Source organism: Aquila chrysaetos, chromosome 17, assembly GCF_900496995.4.
Source record: "Aquila chrysaetos chrysaetos chromosome 17, bAquChr1.4, whole genome shotgun sequence".
Lineage (NCBI taxonomy): Eukaryota > Metazoa > Chordata > Aves > Accipitriformes > Accipitridae > Aquila > Aquila chrysaetos.
This window is the reverse complement of record NC_044020.1, coordinates 11,876,088-11,889,672: the sequence shown is the minus strand read 5'-3', so window position 1 is coordinate 11,889,672 and position 13,585 is coordinate 11,876,088. Positions and strand designations below refer to the sequence as shown.

General features: G+C 44.0%; 1 protein-coding gene across 1 annotated transcript in view; it reads right to left on the bottom strand.

Moving 5' to 3' along the window:
- The window catches only part of TMTC1 (transmembrane O-mannosyltransferase targeting cadherins 1), a 149,741-nt gene that overhangs the window by 23,938 nt on the left and 112,218 nt on the right, over positions 1–13,585 (bottom strand). Inside the window, exon 12 of the mRNA XM_030041302.1 lies at positions 1,872–2,015. Coding sequence (XP_029897162.1) covers positions 1,872–2,015 — 144 coding nt within the window. The remainder of the gene's footprint in view (positions 1–1,871; positions 2,016–13,585) is intronic.

Here is a 13,585-nt window from a genome sequence, read left to right as displayed (position 1 = left end):
TGTTTTAGCAGGTTTTTTAAAGCTGAATAGGGAGAGGAGAACAGCCAGTCTCCATTATAATTAATACTACTGGTGTGTCCAGGTGCACTAGGTTGTTTTGGAAGCCTAAAAAGAAGTCTAGAAAATGGGAGCAAATGGGTGTAGGAAAAGGGCAGGTGGAACCTGAGCCCTTTCTTTTAACGCGTTTAACACAAGCATCACACGCCTTTAACGTACCACAATATATGGCAACACAGAAGGATGCAGAGCACATACAGTCCAACAGGACACACAATACCTTAACTATCACGTTAAGAAAAACATGACATATTGCACACAAAACAAACAGCACTTCTAAGAGATTTTCCCACATGTCTCCTTTGTGCGTTGCCAGTGCAACAAATCCAGTTTCTACCCATCTGCTGGGTCATAAGAGCCCATCAACAGGCCAGATTTAAGCATTATTGACACGTCCTGGTGCTGCTTCTGGTTTACGTCCTTTTGTATTAATATTTTATATTAAAAAAAAAAATCACAGAGAATAATAACTAAGGCAAACATGATGGATTAAAAGGACAATATGTATTTTTAAACACCATTGCTACCTAAGATTAATTTCTATCAACCAAATCTGATGAATAATACAAAGGCTTTCCATTTCTCTTGTAATAAGACTGTCTTTACCATTTTCCTTTCTTGTGAGTATTTCCAGTAAAGCACTCACCTACTTTCTATTTAAGAATTACTCATCTGCCATATTCTAACCTCAAACCATCAGGTTTACTTGTAATATTATTCTGATAACTTCTCTGCTACTGAACAGACCAGGCAGAACTTCAGCGATCCACTTAATATCTGTCACATAAACTCACACTCAGAGTAACATTTCAGAACCAGAGAGCTCAAGTACGTTTTGATGAGACAGTGCTACTTTAAAACCTGTCCAACACTAAAGCCCAAGCTACTCTAAAAGATTTACCAGAGACCTATTACCAGCAAAATAGGTGCAGTTTATATCAGCAAAAGTGTACTTTTACTGCTGTAGTTTATGCAGTTCTGTCAGCAAATAACACGCTATCCTCACAAAAACAAGGCATTTTTTTTGCTGGTGCAAAATAGCAATGCAGGAATAGAGATATTTTACTTTTTTTAATTGCACCCCTAGCAGATCTCATCATACGGGCAAAGTTTCTTGTGTAGATCTAAGTTCAGTCTTTAGATATGGTTAGTCAAATTAATTTGCATGATTATGATCGTCTGCTATTCTCCTTGCTAAAGGCTGACACTCTAAGTAACGAATGAAATTATGAGCTGATTAACTTGTTTTCTTGCTCAGCAGAGTAACCATATAGGGATGTAAACCAGCTTTCCCCTCAAATCCAGACCCACCCGCGCTGCAATGGGATGAACCTTCTGCTGCTCTGAGCATCTCAGAGTTAGGTGCTTATGCCTAAACTACGCATTGACCTTCCCATACAGCTAATGAAGAGAAGTGGGAACTTGCAGAGAGGGATTTGTTGGATCTGTGTTATTTATTAGATCTGCATCAGATGCCTGTCTTTGAATAACATGGCTTACTGCACTGGAAAGGCTTACACCTCTCCACCGAGATGGGAATCTCAGGTGACTAGTTGGGTTTAGGCACCTCATTTTTGATGCCTGATTTAGAACAAGTGAATTTCCTCCAACTGAAACACAATTGTAAACAGCACCTGAAGTGATGTGGCAGACAGCATAAGGATATCCAAACTAAGCCTCACCTTCGTGCTGGCACTCTAGGTCGGCAATAAGAAATAACGCCATTCCTTTACCAGTTGGCAGAAAAAACTGCTTTGGTAATGTGCATAGAGAGAATGTGAATTTCCTTGGTGCCAGTTCTGTGTTCAACTTACTTGAGCAGGTTGCCAAGATTGAAGAGAGCTCGATTGTGCTGAGGGTTTAACTGAAGGGCCCGTCTGTAGTAGTCCTTTGCCTCCACCACGTCTTTGGTCAACGTTCCCAAGTTGTTGAGAGCACTTGCGTGACGAGGGTACAGTCTGGGAAAAATGAAATATCAAGTTACAGACACTCATTAATTGGCAAATAAAGCTGAGGTCACTGATGTTGCCACCACTGCTGTTCAGCACTTGGTAAAGGGAAGGATGTCAGCTAGGAAACACTGCTTTCCCCTCATTTGCTGCAGGTCCTGATGGGATCCTGAGGAACCTTTTCAACTCACAAAGAGATTGCAAATCAGATCTTCTCCTACAGTTCCTGCATGCCTCCAGGGCAAAAGGGAACACTGAACAGTTTTGAAAGCCTATTTTACCCTCCAAGCAAAAGGCAAAGTGACTAAAGCAGCTTGAACGTTTTTATTCAAAATGTTTTTCAAACAAGCAAGAAGTGCTTTGTCAAAAATGTTTCCAATGGAAATATGTTTTGACATGTACAGAAACCAACACAACACTGTTTAAGTTGATCTCTTTTGGTTTTTTAAATCAGTTTTCCACAATAAAAGTGGTAACAAAGTGCAAAAGGAAACTTGAAATCAGCTGTTGAACAATGTTTTCAGGACCAAGCAAAATGATAAAAAAATCTGGAAACAGACTGCTTAACAGTATGAATTCCCTAAGCTTCTAGTTGTATTTTTTTACCACTTGGTTGAGTTTTCGTTTCAACTGATCTGTTGATCTTTACATCTACCTGTTTCAGTTATAACACTACATATTGGGCCCAGTGCATCTCTGTTAAAATTCTCCATGAATTAAGAAGCACATCATGGTCCATTCAGCTGCTTAAATTCTCAAAGTTGTGCTCCTACATTAATATTTTGGTTTGCAGGTCTTTCATCAGAAAACTCCAGAGGTGAAAGTGGTCCAGGGCAAGATTTAGCACACAGGACCCTTTGTGTTATAGAGGGGTGAAAACTGAGGTTCGTTATGATGAAGAAATACAACTATGATGGTAGCCCACAGAGGTCCCAGGCAAGCTGGAAGACCAGCTGTGTGAGTATGTCTGATGCTCTGGTATGAAATGGTGCGCAGGTGCTTGCCCACAGAACTCCTCCAGATGATCACTTCATTTATGATAGGGAGGAAGTGGGTTAACATGGTCAAGGCTTTGGTTTGAGAAGACCTAGTTGCAAATACCGCTGCCACTGCAGATTTTCTATTTCGGACGAGGACAAGTCATCTGACATTTCTTTGCCTTAGGTCCCTGTTCATGGGAAAGTGATGTGGATAATGACATTAAAAGTAGTTGGCTATGACAGCCCAGGGTACAGCATCAGGAGGGGCATTTAAAGGAAGAAGGGATTACGACTCTATAATATAGTCTGACTCTAAAGTTTGCAACTGTTTTTAATCTAAGACTTTCCATGGTGGGGTTTTTTTGCCTGGAGTTTTTCATTATGTCAGTTCAGCCCTGGGACTTTCTGTGCTTAAGTACCATGAATAATTTAGCATTTTATACACTGCTGCAACATTTGTATCAGTCACATTTTTGCTCCACAGCACGTAAGTGATTTTGGCAAGATCTTACTTGGGGGTGAAGCTGGGAACACACAAGGGAACTCCAGGAGAAATGGACATGCACTGGTAACGAACCCAGGATGCTTCCTACAACTAAGTAATAGAAGACCCCAAAGTCCTTTTTCCACCCAACACCAACTCTAGCAGACAAGGATTGCAAAGCCACATAGTTGAGGAGAGATCATTCAAGGATGCAGCCATATATGTTTTTTAAAACTTAGCGTATTACAATGACAAAAGATAAATGTAGTGACCACCACTCATAGTAACTAATGACTGCACACTCTGTCAACATCCCTCCCATACAGAAAAGCATCCTGTCTCTCAGAGGTAACCACTTCTCCTGCTGCAAGCCCTCAGCTGCAGTGCCCTGTGTCTCCATTCACCCACGCTACCCGCATTCACTGCTCGAGTGATTTTTGAAGAGCTCCCTAATTAATCTAGTCGCAGAGGAAGAAAGAATAGGAAATTCATGGTGAGACTGCAGTTGGCATAGAAATAGTATCACTTTCCATCACTGAAGCTACCCAGTGAGCCTGATGTGTTTCAGGATGTAAAAGGCTGCCTGTGCTTGGAGAAGCATCAGCAAAGGACAAGACGGTGATGAGGGTATAGTGTTGAGTCTTGACCTTGGCCCTAAAATCCACTGGTGATCAAGGCTAAGTCTCTGCAGCTGAAGCAGGCTGGAACAAATGCTTTCCAGAGCAACAGCAGGGGAGCAACAGAAAGGACCAAGCTTGCTTGCTCTTCAGCACTTGGGACACAGCTCTGTGTGATAACTTGACCAGGATCTTGAGCGAAGAACATCCTATCTACCTTAGGGCAAATGACTGAGGGCTCAGCCTTGTTTCCCATTTCTTCCATGGCATTTTGACATTGTTTTGGACCAAAAAAAGGTCTGGGAGTTATATTTTTGAGGCTTTTTTTCCAGTTGGCTATGATAAAGGCTGTGCACTACTTCTGTCAGTACTCACACATAAAACCAGCTCTAATATCTCACATGAAGTCGCTTGAGTTATGAGTGGGCAAAAGTATTTCAGACAATTCTTGGGAAAGTCAGAAACAGACTAACATTTTACAGGCCTAAACCTGATGGTTTTGCTCTCAAACTTCCAGAAATTAATTCTGTTCTTGGCCTCTAGTGCTCCCATGACAATGTAGGCCCAGGAGATCTGCTTGCACCAATTTGGAGAGGAATGAAAACTCAAGATTAAAAAAGAGAACTGATTTCACCTTTAAATTACACAGTTCTGACCAGCAGCTCCATAAATACACTTCTGAGCTCAGAGCTAAACCCTCTCGACAGCAAATCACAGGGTGCAAGCACGTCTCCCATGTATCCTGGGCTCTATTTCTTGTGTTTTACATTTATTCATTACATCTCATTGCCCTTTCCAAGAAATATAAGTGAAAAAACAGAACCTCAGCTAGCACGAATTGTCAGCTTAAACCCGCTTAGCATCTGGCCTGAAGAACTTCCAACATTTGCAATTTTACATATCTGAACAAACGTTAAGAGAAAAATCTGAGCACAGTGTGATAAGGCAGTGGTGTTGGGCTTTGTCGTCAGGGTTCAGTTCTTTACAGTTTTATTTAAAATATTACTTTATTACAGCAGTAGAGCAAGATGCCACTGAACTGAGTTCAGCAGAGAGCATAACCAAGCCCTAAGAGAGCATCACCCCCAGTAAAGTAACCAGACCCAGAGGCTGAGCCCATGACCATCCACGCTGTTATATTGTTAACATGATCCCTAACAGTTTCACACCACCCGCAAATAGTTCCCAGGCATGGTCCAGGGCTGAACCCAGACCAGGGTTTGGTCCCAAAAGCCAGCTTGGGCTCAGCCGCTCTCTCTCAGAGGATAAAAACACTTACGGAATACTTGCAGGTCAGTTTATGCCAGTTGGCCTCAGGGCTAGAGAACGGAGACCAGACCCTTTTTTATTTATTAATATGTATGTTGACTAAAGGACTAATGGCCTTATTCAAACTACCCTCTGTTCATGCACACCCCCTGCTGTTAGTAACAGCTTCCTGGGCATGAAAACAGACTAGAACAAAGTCTTGCGACTAGATTTACAGAACAGCATAAAACTTGACCACAAGTGACTAATTAAAGCAACATTTACTCAAGAACTCTCAAAATGTTTCTGCAAAACTTGCAAATACACCATTTGCAAACTGGTTTGCTTTTTGCTGTATGTGATCTATTGTTTTAATGAATGGAGGCACACATGCATCTTTTTTTCTATTTTTTATGGTATCATGAGGTTTGTGCTGTTTTTCAAGACTTTTGGAATTGGTCCCAATGATTCCCAATGTCTACTTTGCTTATTTGGACCATAAGCTCTCTGATGCAAAGATTGTCTCTTCCCCACATATATTTATTTCTTGGAAGGGTCAGAAACACATAACCAGGACAAGGCAGTCTCCAGTTAACCTGAAGTTTCTTCATGCCACAATAATGATAATACTTAGAAGCCAGACCTTGTTTTACAAATAGTCAGGACACTCTGAGATGCAAGGAATCAGTTGTTGGAACAAATATACTTTGTTTTGCAACTTCTCTTAAGAAACAAAGCTTTCAATCTGGACACACACGGAGCTGTACTTTCCTTGCCACCACCATTGATAATGGTAACAGTCTGCAGGCAATATCCTTCTTGCTATGCATCTGATTAGGTAGAAATTCCTCTAGGCTTCACCTAATCAAATGCAAGTGCTGCATTATTTATGAAAGAAAGCTGAATTTCATTAAACTTATTCTACAAGAAGCAGTTCATGTAAAAAAATCAGTTTCACCTTTCTTTTAGAAATCAGAATAATTTTCTGTAAAAACCTACATTCACAGGTGATTATAATAGAAGTCTTGAAATGGCAAAATCACTTCAAAAAAAAGGAAACCAACCCATAAAAGTATATTTTAAATCAGGCTGGGATTTCATTTCTAAAGAAAAGTGGGATGTTTCCTTGTTGCAGAATGAATAATTCAAATGATTCCTCCAGTGCTGTATCTGCAATTGTCAGAATAAATTTAAGCAGCTTTCCCTTTAACTATTACAGGTATACACTGCACAAGAACTCCTGTTAGTAATTATCCCCACTTCTTTTAGGCTAGTGAAATTCCCTCTAATACCACTGAACAAAAAAGCCTTATTGACTTGCACAGTCAAGAGATTTCCCATTTCACAAGAAGATACCAGGCATAAAACATATATAGTCATCAAAACGCTGATGACCATTTATTTTGCTTTTTAATTTAATGCTGTTATTACCTGAAACATTAGTTAAGAAAAAAATTGAAGGGTTTTGTTTGGCAACATATCTGAACTACAAGACAATTTCCGAAAAAAAGAGTAAGGGAGGGAATTTGTTGTCATGACTACAACCTATAATCCACCAAGAATTTTAATTCTTTTAATTCAGATTGAGAGAGACCACTTAAACAACTGGCAAGCTCTGCTCGCAGTCCTGCCTTTAAATGGCCCTTGGGCTGGTGCCAGAAGTATTCAGGGGGCAAAAGGCATTAGCGTGACAACTCCCCACTCACTCTTAAGAGCGTTATGTGGGTTTTGCACAGCCATTGCTGCGAAGGGGCAGAGAGCAACAGGGGATGGGGCCAGGCTAATGCACAATTAGCCAGGGAAACTGCCAGGAACAGCATGGAAAGGGCTGCAACACCAGCTTTCAGGTGTCCGGGCAGCCCCCCATGGCCACCACATGATAAAGGGGTTATTGAAAGCAGTCCAGAGCCACTTCTCAGAGCCCAGACAGCCCTGAGATATCAGGCACCAAGATGACTCTCCCTGATGCCCCATCCCAGTGCCTCCCTGTGGCTCTGCCCAGCCCCTCGCCACCCTCCAAGCATCGATGATAAGCCTGTTGAAAGAACGTTCCCAGTGACTTGAGACATGAGTCCTTAAAGCTATTATAAAATCTGTAAGCAACGCTGGCCATCATTAAACTAACGGCCATGCCATGGCAGCAGCAGCAAGAAAAAAACTGCCTGCATCATCTTGCACAATATTCAAAGGGGCTCCAAGCATATTCATTTCTGCTAGAAAGAAAAATCAGCATCCGATTCACCTGGGGAGATCTAGCATGCCTGTTTTTTGTTAATGCATCTTTTGATTAAAGAATGCGTTTAAACTTAGCACTCGCAGGGAATGCTCTACCTTTGAAGCAGCTGTGATTAATTACCACTGCTGTGCTGCCGTGAGAAAACAGGTTGCGTTGCCTCTCTCCTGGTAAAAGAAGAGGGGCTGAAGAGCCCTGGAACAGTCCTCCTCTCACCAGTCCTCCATACTGCAGGATGCCTCCCTCGTACCCGCTCTCGGCTCTCCTGGTGCCTGTGCGACCCTACCGCAACGCTCAACATCCATGAGGCTCACTTCAGCCAGATTAAGCCTGCAGAGTCAGGCCTTAATTACCCAAGCCCAATTACTTGCTGGCAGCATGGCAACTTGTTTTTAAGCCACGTTTTGTCCCATTTCAACACATACCATAATATTTTATTGGCATCATTTTGCCAACAAAAGTAAGAATGTTACGTGAATAATCTTTCACCTGTGCCAAATTTTTACACAGCCCGTTTTATATTTACTCTGGTATACTATTCCAAGCCAATTTTCCAATTTTAATATTACATCACACTCATTTTCACGTATTTACGTAAGTTCTCAATAAAGCTCTATGTCAGGTTGAATTAAAACTTGACTTGATGTAATTCAGAGACCAGTCATCCTACAGGGAACAATCCTGTGCTGGCAACAACTCAGGCCATGGCCTCACTATAGTATGGTACCTTGTTCCGAGAGCTGCTCTACATGATTTGAAGATGTGTAGGTCACGGAGCCAGATTCTATGTCTTTCTCAAAAAGACCTTCCATTTGTAGCATTTGAATTCCTTTTATAGAAGGAGAGATGATCCTGCAGTATTAAGCAGCAGCTGGTTTCTCTTGAAGAGTTTTAGTAGTTGCATCAATATTTCCTCAAAGGTAACACCCTTCAGCTTGGCAGAAGGTTTGTGGCAGGCTGGGATTTTTTACTTCCCTCCCCCCCCCCCCCCCCCCCCCCCAAAAAAAAAACCCCTGGAAATCCTGTTGAAAGTCAAGCAAGTGAGATCTAATGCTTTTGGGTTCCTTTGAAAGCCTCAGGCATAATCATCTTCAGTGAAAGCATGACAAAGCAGCCAGGCTCCTGGCTGTACACAGCATGGCCTGGCGTCGGATATTACATCATGCCCATTTCCAGCTATGAGGTGGTCCAGCTCAGGGCCTGACACAATGCTAGGAATAAGACAGGGAGCTATCCCACCCCAGCACGGCGCCGGGGGCTCTCAGAGCATCCCTGAGCAGCCCTGCAGGTCCCGTTAGGGTCCTCGCTGGCGTTACACGGACCGGCTCAGGTCCTGATGGAGGTCCCGCTCAAGCAGTCAGCGGGGGACATGCCTGATCACCAGTGCCTACAACTATTTCAGACACCCACCCGGGGTGTCCTCCCCCTGCTGCTGCTGGAGGGCGGGAGGGCCAGCCCACCTCAAACGTCTTCTACCGTCTAGTGGGCAGAAGTCACCCACATTTTGGGCCCGAGCACCTACAGCGTGGACGCTGAGAGGCGGTGCTCATCTCTGCCACATTTCCCACACGGCCCGAGACAAGTCTGTCTCTCAGGGTCTCCACGCCCCGTCACTAAAACGAGAACAACGAAACCTCCCTGCCCCGTACTACTGCCTCTCCGCTCACAGCACGAGCCCTCTGCGGTGATGACAGCCTCCACCTACGGTCGGTGGCCGGCACAGCGGGGTCTTGATCTCAGCTGGGATCTCCAGAGGCCAATTCGGTATACACAGCGAGTGCTGAACTGCAGCCAGGGACCGGTGGAAGGGAGAAAGGCCCTGGCTGTACGGCTTCTCCCCCCGCCTGGCAGCCCAGCCGGCAGGAACAGCAGCTCGTGGGCGCCCTGCCGCCGACAAACTCTTCCACCAGTGTGAGCCTCCAAGGCTGATGGGCAGAGCACAGGGGATGGCAGCCGTGCTGTGCCCTAATACCAAGGGGAACCCCTCCAGGACAGAAACGTGAAAAAAAGAGAAGCTGAATAGATTTAATCTGTAAATTGACAAAAGCCCCATGAATTCTTTGAGCCTGGCATCCATTAAGAAAAAAAAAAAACCCAAACCAAACATATCCAGGAGCATGCCATTTACAAAACAAACTTGTAGCACATTAAACAACAGTACAATTTATGGATTTTCATTAAATTTTCAAACTTGGGCACGGATGGAAGCTGAAGTGTTGAAGTTGTGGAGAAAAAAAGGATTTTAAGTCAAACAATGTCACAGCTAAATATGAATAAATAAAACATTTCCTGCTAAACTCACATGTTCCCTGCAGTGCCAAGGCAACATGAGGTTATCAAACCGGGCTGCCTGCTTATGCTCTCACATAAGGAATTTATGCAGGATGCATCTAAGTCCTGAAAATCCCAGAAACCACTCAAGCCCAACAAACGACTAACAATTCATGACACGCCCGACTTACAGACAGCACAAACTGTACAGGCACCTCCACAGAGCCCACAGAAACTAGAGGGACGCCACAGCAAACAGGAGACCATCGGGTGAGTTCTTCAACCAAACTGTTACGTGAGGGGATGAAATAACAACATATATCTCACCTAAGCAGATGGGGTGAAGTCACGCCTGTCATCTCCCAAGGTTCACAGGTGCCGGAGGAAGCTGTACAGCCCCATACTGCCAACCGTGATCACGGCTGTCTCCGAGATGTCTGGGGGTTGCCTCAGTCTTTGGTGTAAATCAGAGCACTCCCATTACAGCACTGCCCAAATTGTTCAAAGGGGCCACTCAGAAGTCTGGGGATAAGCAGAGTGCCTCAACTACTCCTGCCAAGCCTTCACAGAAAGTCTCAAGGTTATCCTTGACAGACGTGCGCTGGGAACCAATTTTTCTGCTGACCCTTGGTAAGGACCAGTGAAAGCAAGTCTCTGATGATTTAGCACGACAATAACCAGCGCTACCTGGTCATTCTTTGAGCAAAGTTTTCATAAAGACAAGGACAGCAGGCTAGGGAAAAAGAAATTACTGTGGGAACGAGTAATTAATCCTTGGATTTGAGGTTCTCATTAGACAAAAGTGAAAAGTAGACTTGAAAACCAGCAAAATACAGCCATAAGTTTCTCTCTGCATAGCCCGCATAAAAATCAAAATAAATGCCTTGTCCCAATAAGACAACAGCTTTGCAGCTTCGTTAGGGAAGCATTTTCCATTCCCCAGATTTTCAGCACCAGTCCCCGATATGTAAGCAGTCAGAGCAACGACACAGTGTCTGAGGAAGGCTATAGAGCAGTCATTCTCATAGCTGATGGGGGCTCTTCTCCAAAAAGATGCATTTGAAAAGCCAGTAAGTCCCTGAAGGACAGTGTAGAAGGACCTGCACGCACGACTGAAGCCACGGTCTAGGAGGGGACACTGCCTGTAAATACCAGTGTCCAGGGGTAAGTTACACATATGTCTGTCCATCCCAGCAGGCACATCCAGCTTCCATCGCTGTCAATGCAGTTACACTGCACACATACTCCCTCTGCATCAGGGCTCATGGTTGCAATTACACCAGTTTGGGTTTTGAGTAAATAAAGGCTCGTGCCTTGATTGGTTGATATTTGATCACTAAAAAGCAGAAAAACTGAGCAGAGTTGGAGCACACCCCAAAACAGGCAGGGATTAGCGCTTTATAGACAACAGGTTCAAAAATAAATTACACTGGCTGAAGTAATTTGGCCATCATCCTATGCACTGTGTTGTAAAGGCCACTAAGTCTCTGATTCAAATTATCAGGCAGCCTTTTCAGCCATCAATTACTATTAAATCACTCAACAATTTTGTCTAGCTTCAGGACAGCCACAACATACATACACAAGAGCACCAACTACCCCAAAAGCCTATTGTCAAAGTGCGATTCAGAAGAACATTGCGCAAAGATGTTTCTGACTCCTTGGACGCGATCTGCCTAAAGTCTGTAACATCCACTAACACAGGGTATTATGTGAAGTCTCCATGAAGATGTTTCACCAAATGCCTAACCAGAGGGCTTGCTCCGAGGGCCTGACCTAAGTAACATTAACTGTCAGAAGGACACTCACGGTTTCGGGAGGAAATGCAGCCCTCACACTCGCAGCAAAGCACTGCTGCACATTTTTGACTCACTGTAAAAACAGGCTAACAAATGGTGCTGGTATTTTAATTCTTTCCAGAAATAAATCACAGATGGTATCCAAGGCCACCTGCAGTCCACGCTGAGAGGCATTTTCAAGGCACACACACAGACACACACATACATAAAGGGCTGTATGAACACAATTTTTTTACTGCATGGAGAGTGCAATTTAACTGAATTTAAACAACCCCAGATACTGTTGATTTAAGATATATAAAAACCCAGTGGGAAGGTGTGTGGGAAAGCTTAGCAAGAAACCTGAGTCTCCCTTACAGCATTAGGGCTTTATTTCTAAGTGGAGTGAGGAAAAAGAGCAGCCCTGCTTGCTCCTTTTCTACCCATTCCAGTGATGCTATGAACCAATTTTATTCCCTCAGTGAGGGATATGGATATGGTACCCACACTCCTTCCTCCTCCCTCCTCCCCCACCTAGCCCGCATTCGAGTACCAAGTATACATAAGCATGATCACGTGATGCTTCTTGATGCCACAAACCAGCATTCCCAGTTTCCATGCTGTGAGCAATGCCCTAAGCTGTATTATTTGCAAGCTCTGCAAGAGCTAGACGACACATGTCGCAGCACCAAGAGTTTTCATACTGGTTCATCTGCCTCCTGGCCTACCCCCTCCTCTGTCTCAAGGCTGAGCACCAGAACAGCTCCTCGAGACACAAAGAAAGCCAGCCCGAGGGTTCCTGCTTGCTGCCCAGAGGCTCCCTTCTCTGGAAGATGCCACAAAGGAGAATGGAGGTTTCTGCATGGCAGGCTGGTCCCCCTCCCACTCTGTTCGGTCAGCAGTGTTTGGCAGAGAAAGTCCAAGGGGAGCGTGTGGCTATGAACCTGTTGATGGACACGTACACACACAGGCACACTGCAGATGTGTACGCACTCTCATGTATGCACACCAGTGCATTTATGCGCACAAACTCACAGTATTACACATATGGTGGATTACTTCCTGCAGGACCCTCTACTATCAGGTATTACACTGATGGTAAGAGTCAGTTCACACACTTGCCCATGCCTCCGTTGGGAAAGAGCAACACCCCAGAGAGCAGCTCTGGGTTGCCCCGAGGTGCCCGATGCTTGCAGGGCCAGCTTGAATCTCTCTCTCCCCCCTCCAGCCTTACTGTCTGTATTTATTTCTTACCAGCACTTTTCCTTTTTTAGTCACCCAATCCCAGTTCATTTCTGTGACTTTCATCCAGCAAAAATCAGTTATGAAGAAATAATTCAGTTATGATTCAACCGCTTTGTATCATTTGATGGTCACAGCATCTGCCTTCACACAAAGATAACTCTTTCTCCCCCACTGTTAACTTAAACGCAATACCCTACTGACATTTTTTAATTAAGGGCAAATCTATATGTTTTTATATCCAAAAGTGCAAACATGAATTTTTAGATGTTGAACTTCTGCCAAACACAGAAATGTAGCTTGAATAGCACAGAACTATTGTTAGCGCATTTATTCACCCAACTCCAGCAAGAAACCCAGCAACCTCCTTCAGCCCCACCCGCTGTTGCTCACATCAATCTGCCATCCATGGGAAGCACGGCCCTGGCAACAAACACAGACGGTAAGACAGAGCTCGTTTGGGAATTAAACTTTTGAATGAGTGCAACTGCAGCAGGGAAGGTGAATTCCCCCCCTCCCATTGTTAAAAGTGTTATTAAACACATAACGAATGTTCATCAAATGGGTTTTAAGGCTCTACTGTTTTTCTCTCTCTGCATGTCAGCTCATGTGCATTCCTGAGGAGCGATAAAACAGTCTCAACAGCAACGTCAAGGAAGCAAGGCTGAGGAGAAGCAGGACAAAAGCTTGGTAACTATCAATAACAGCAAAAATGTCTTCATTAGC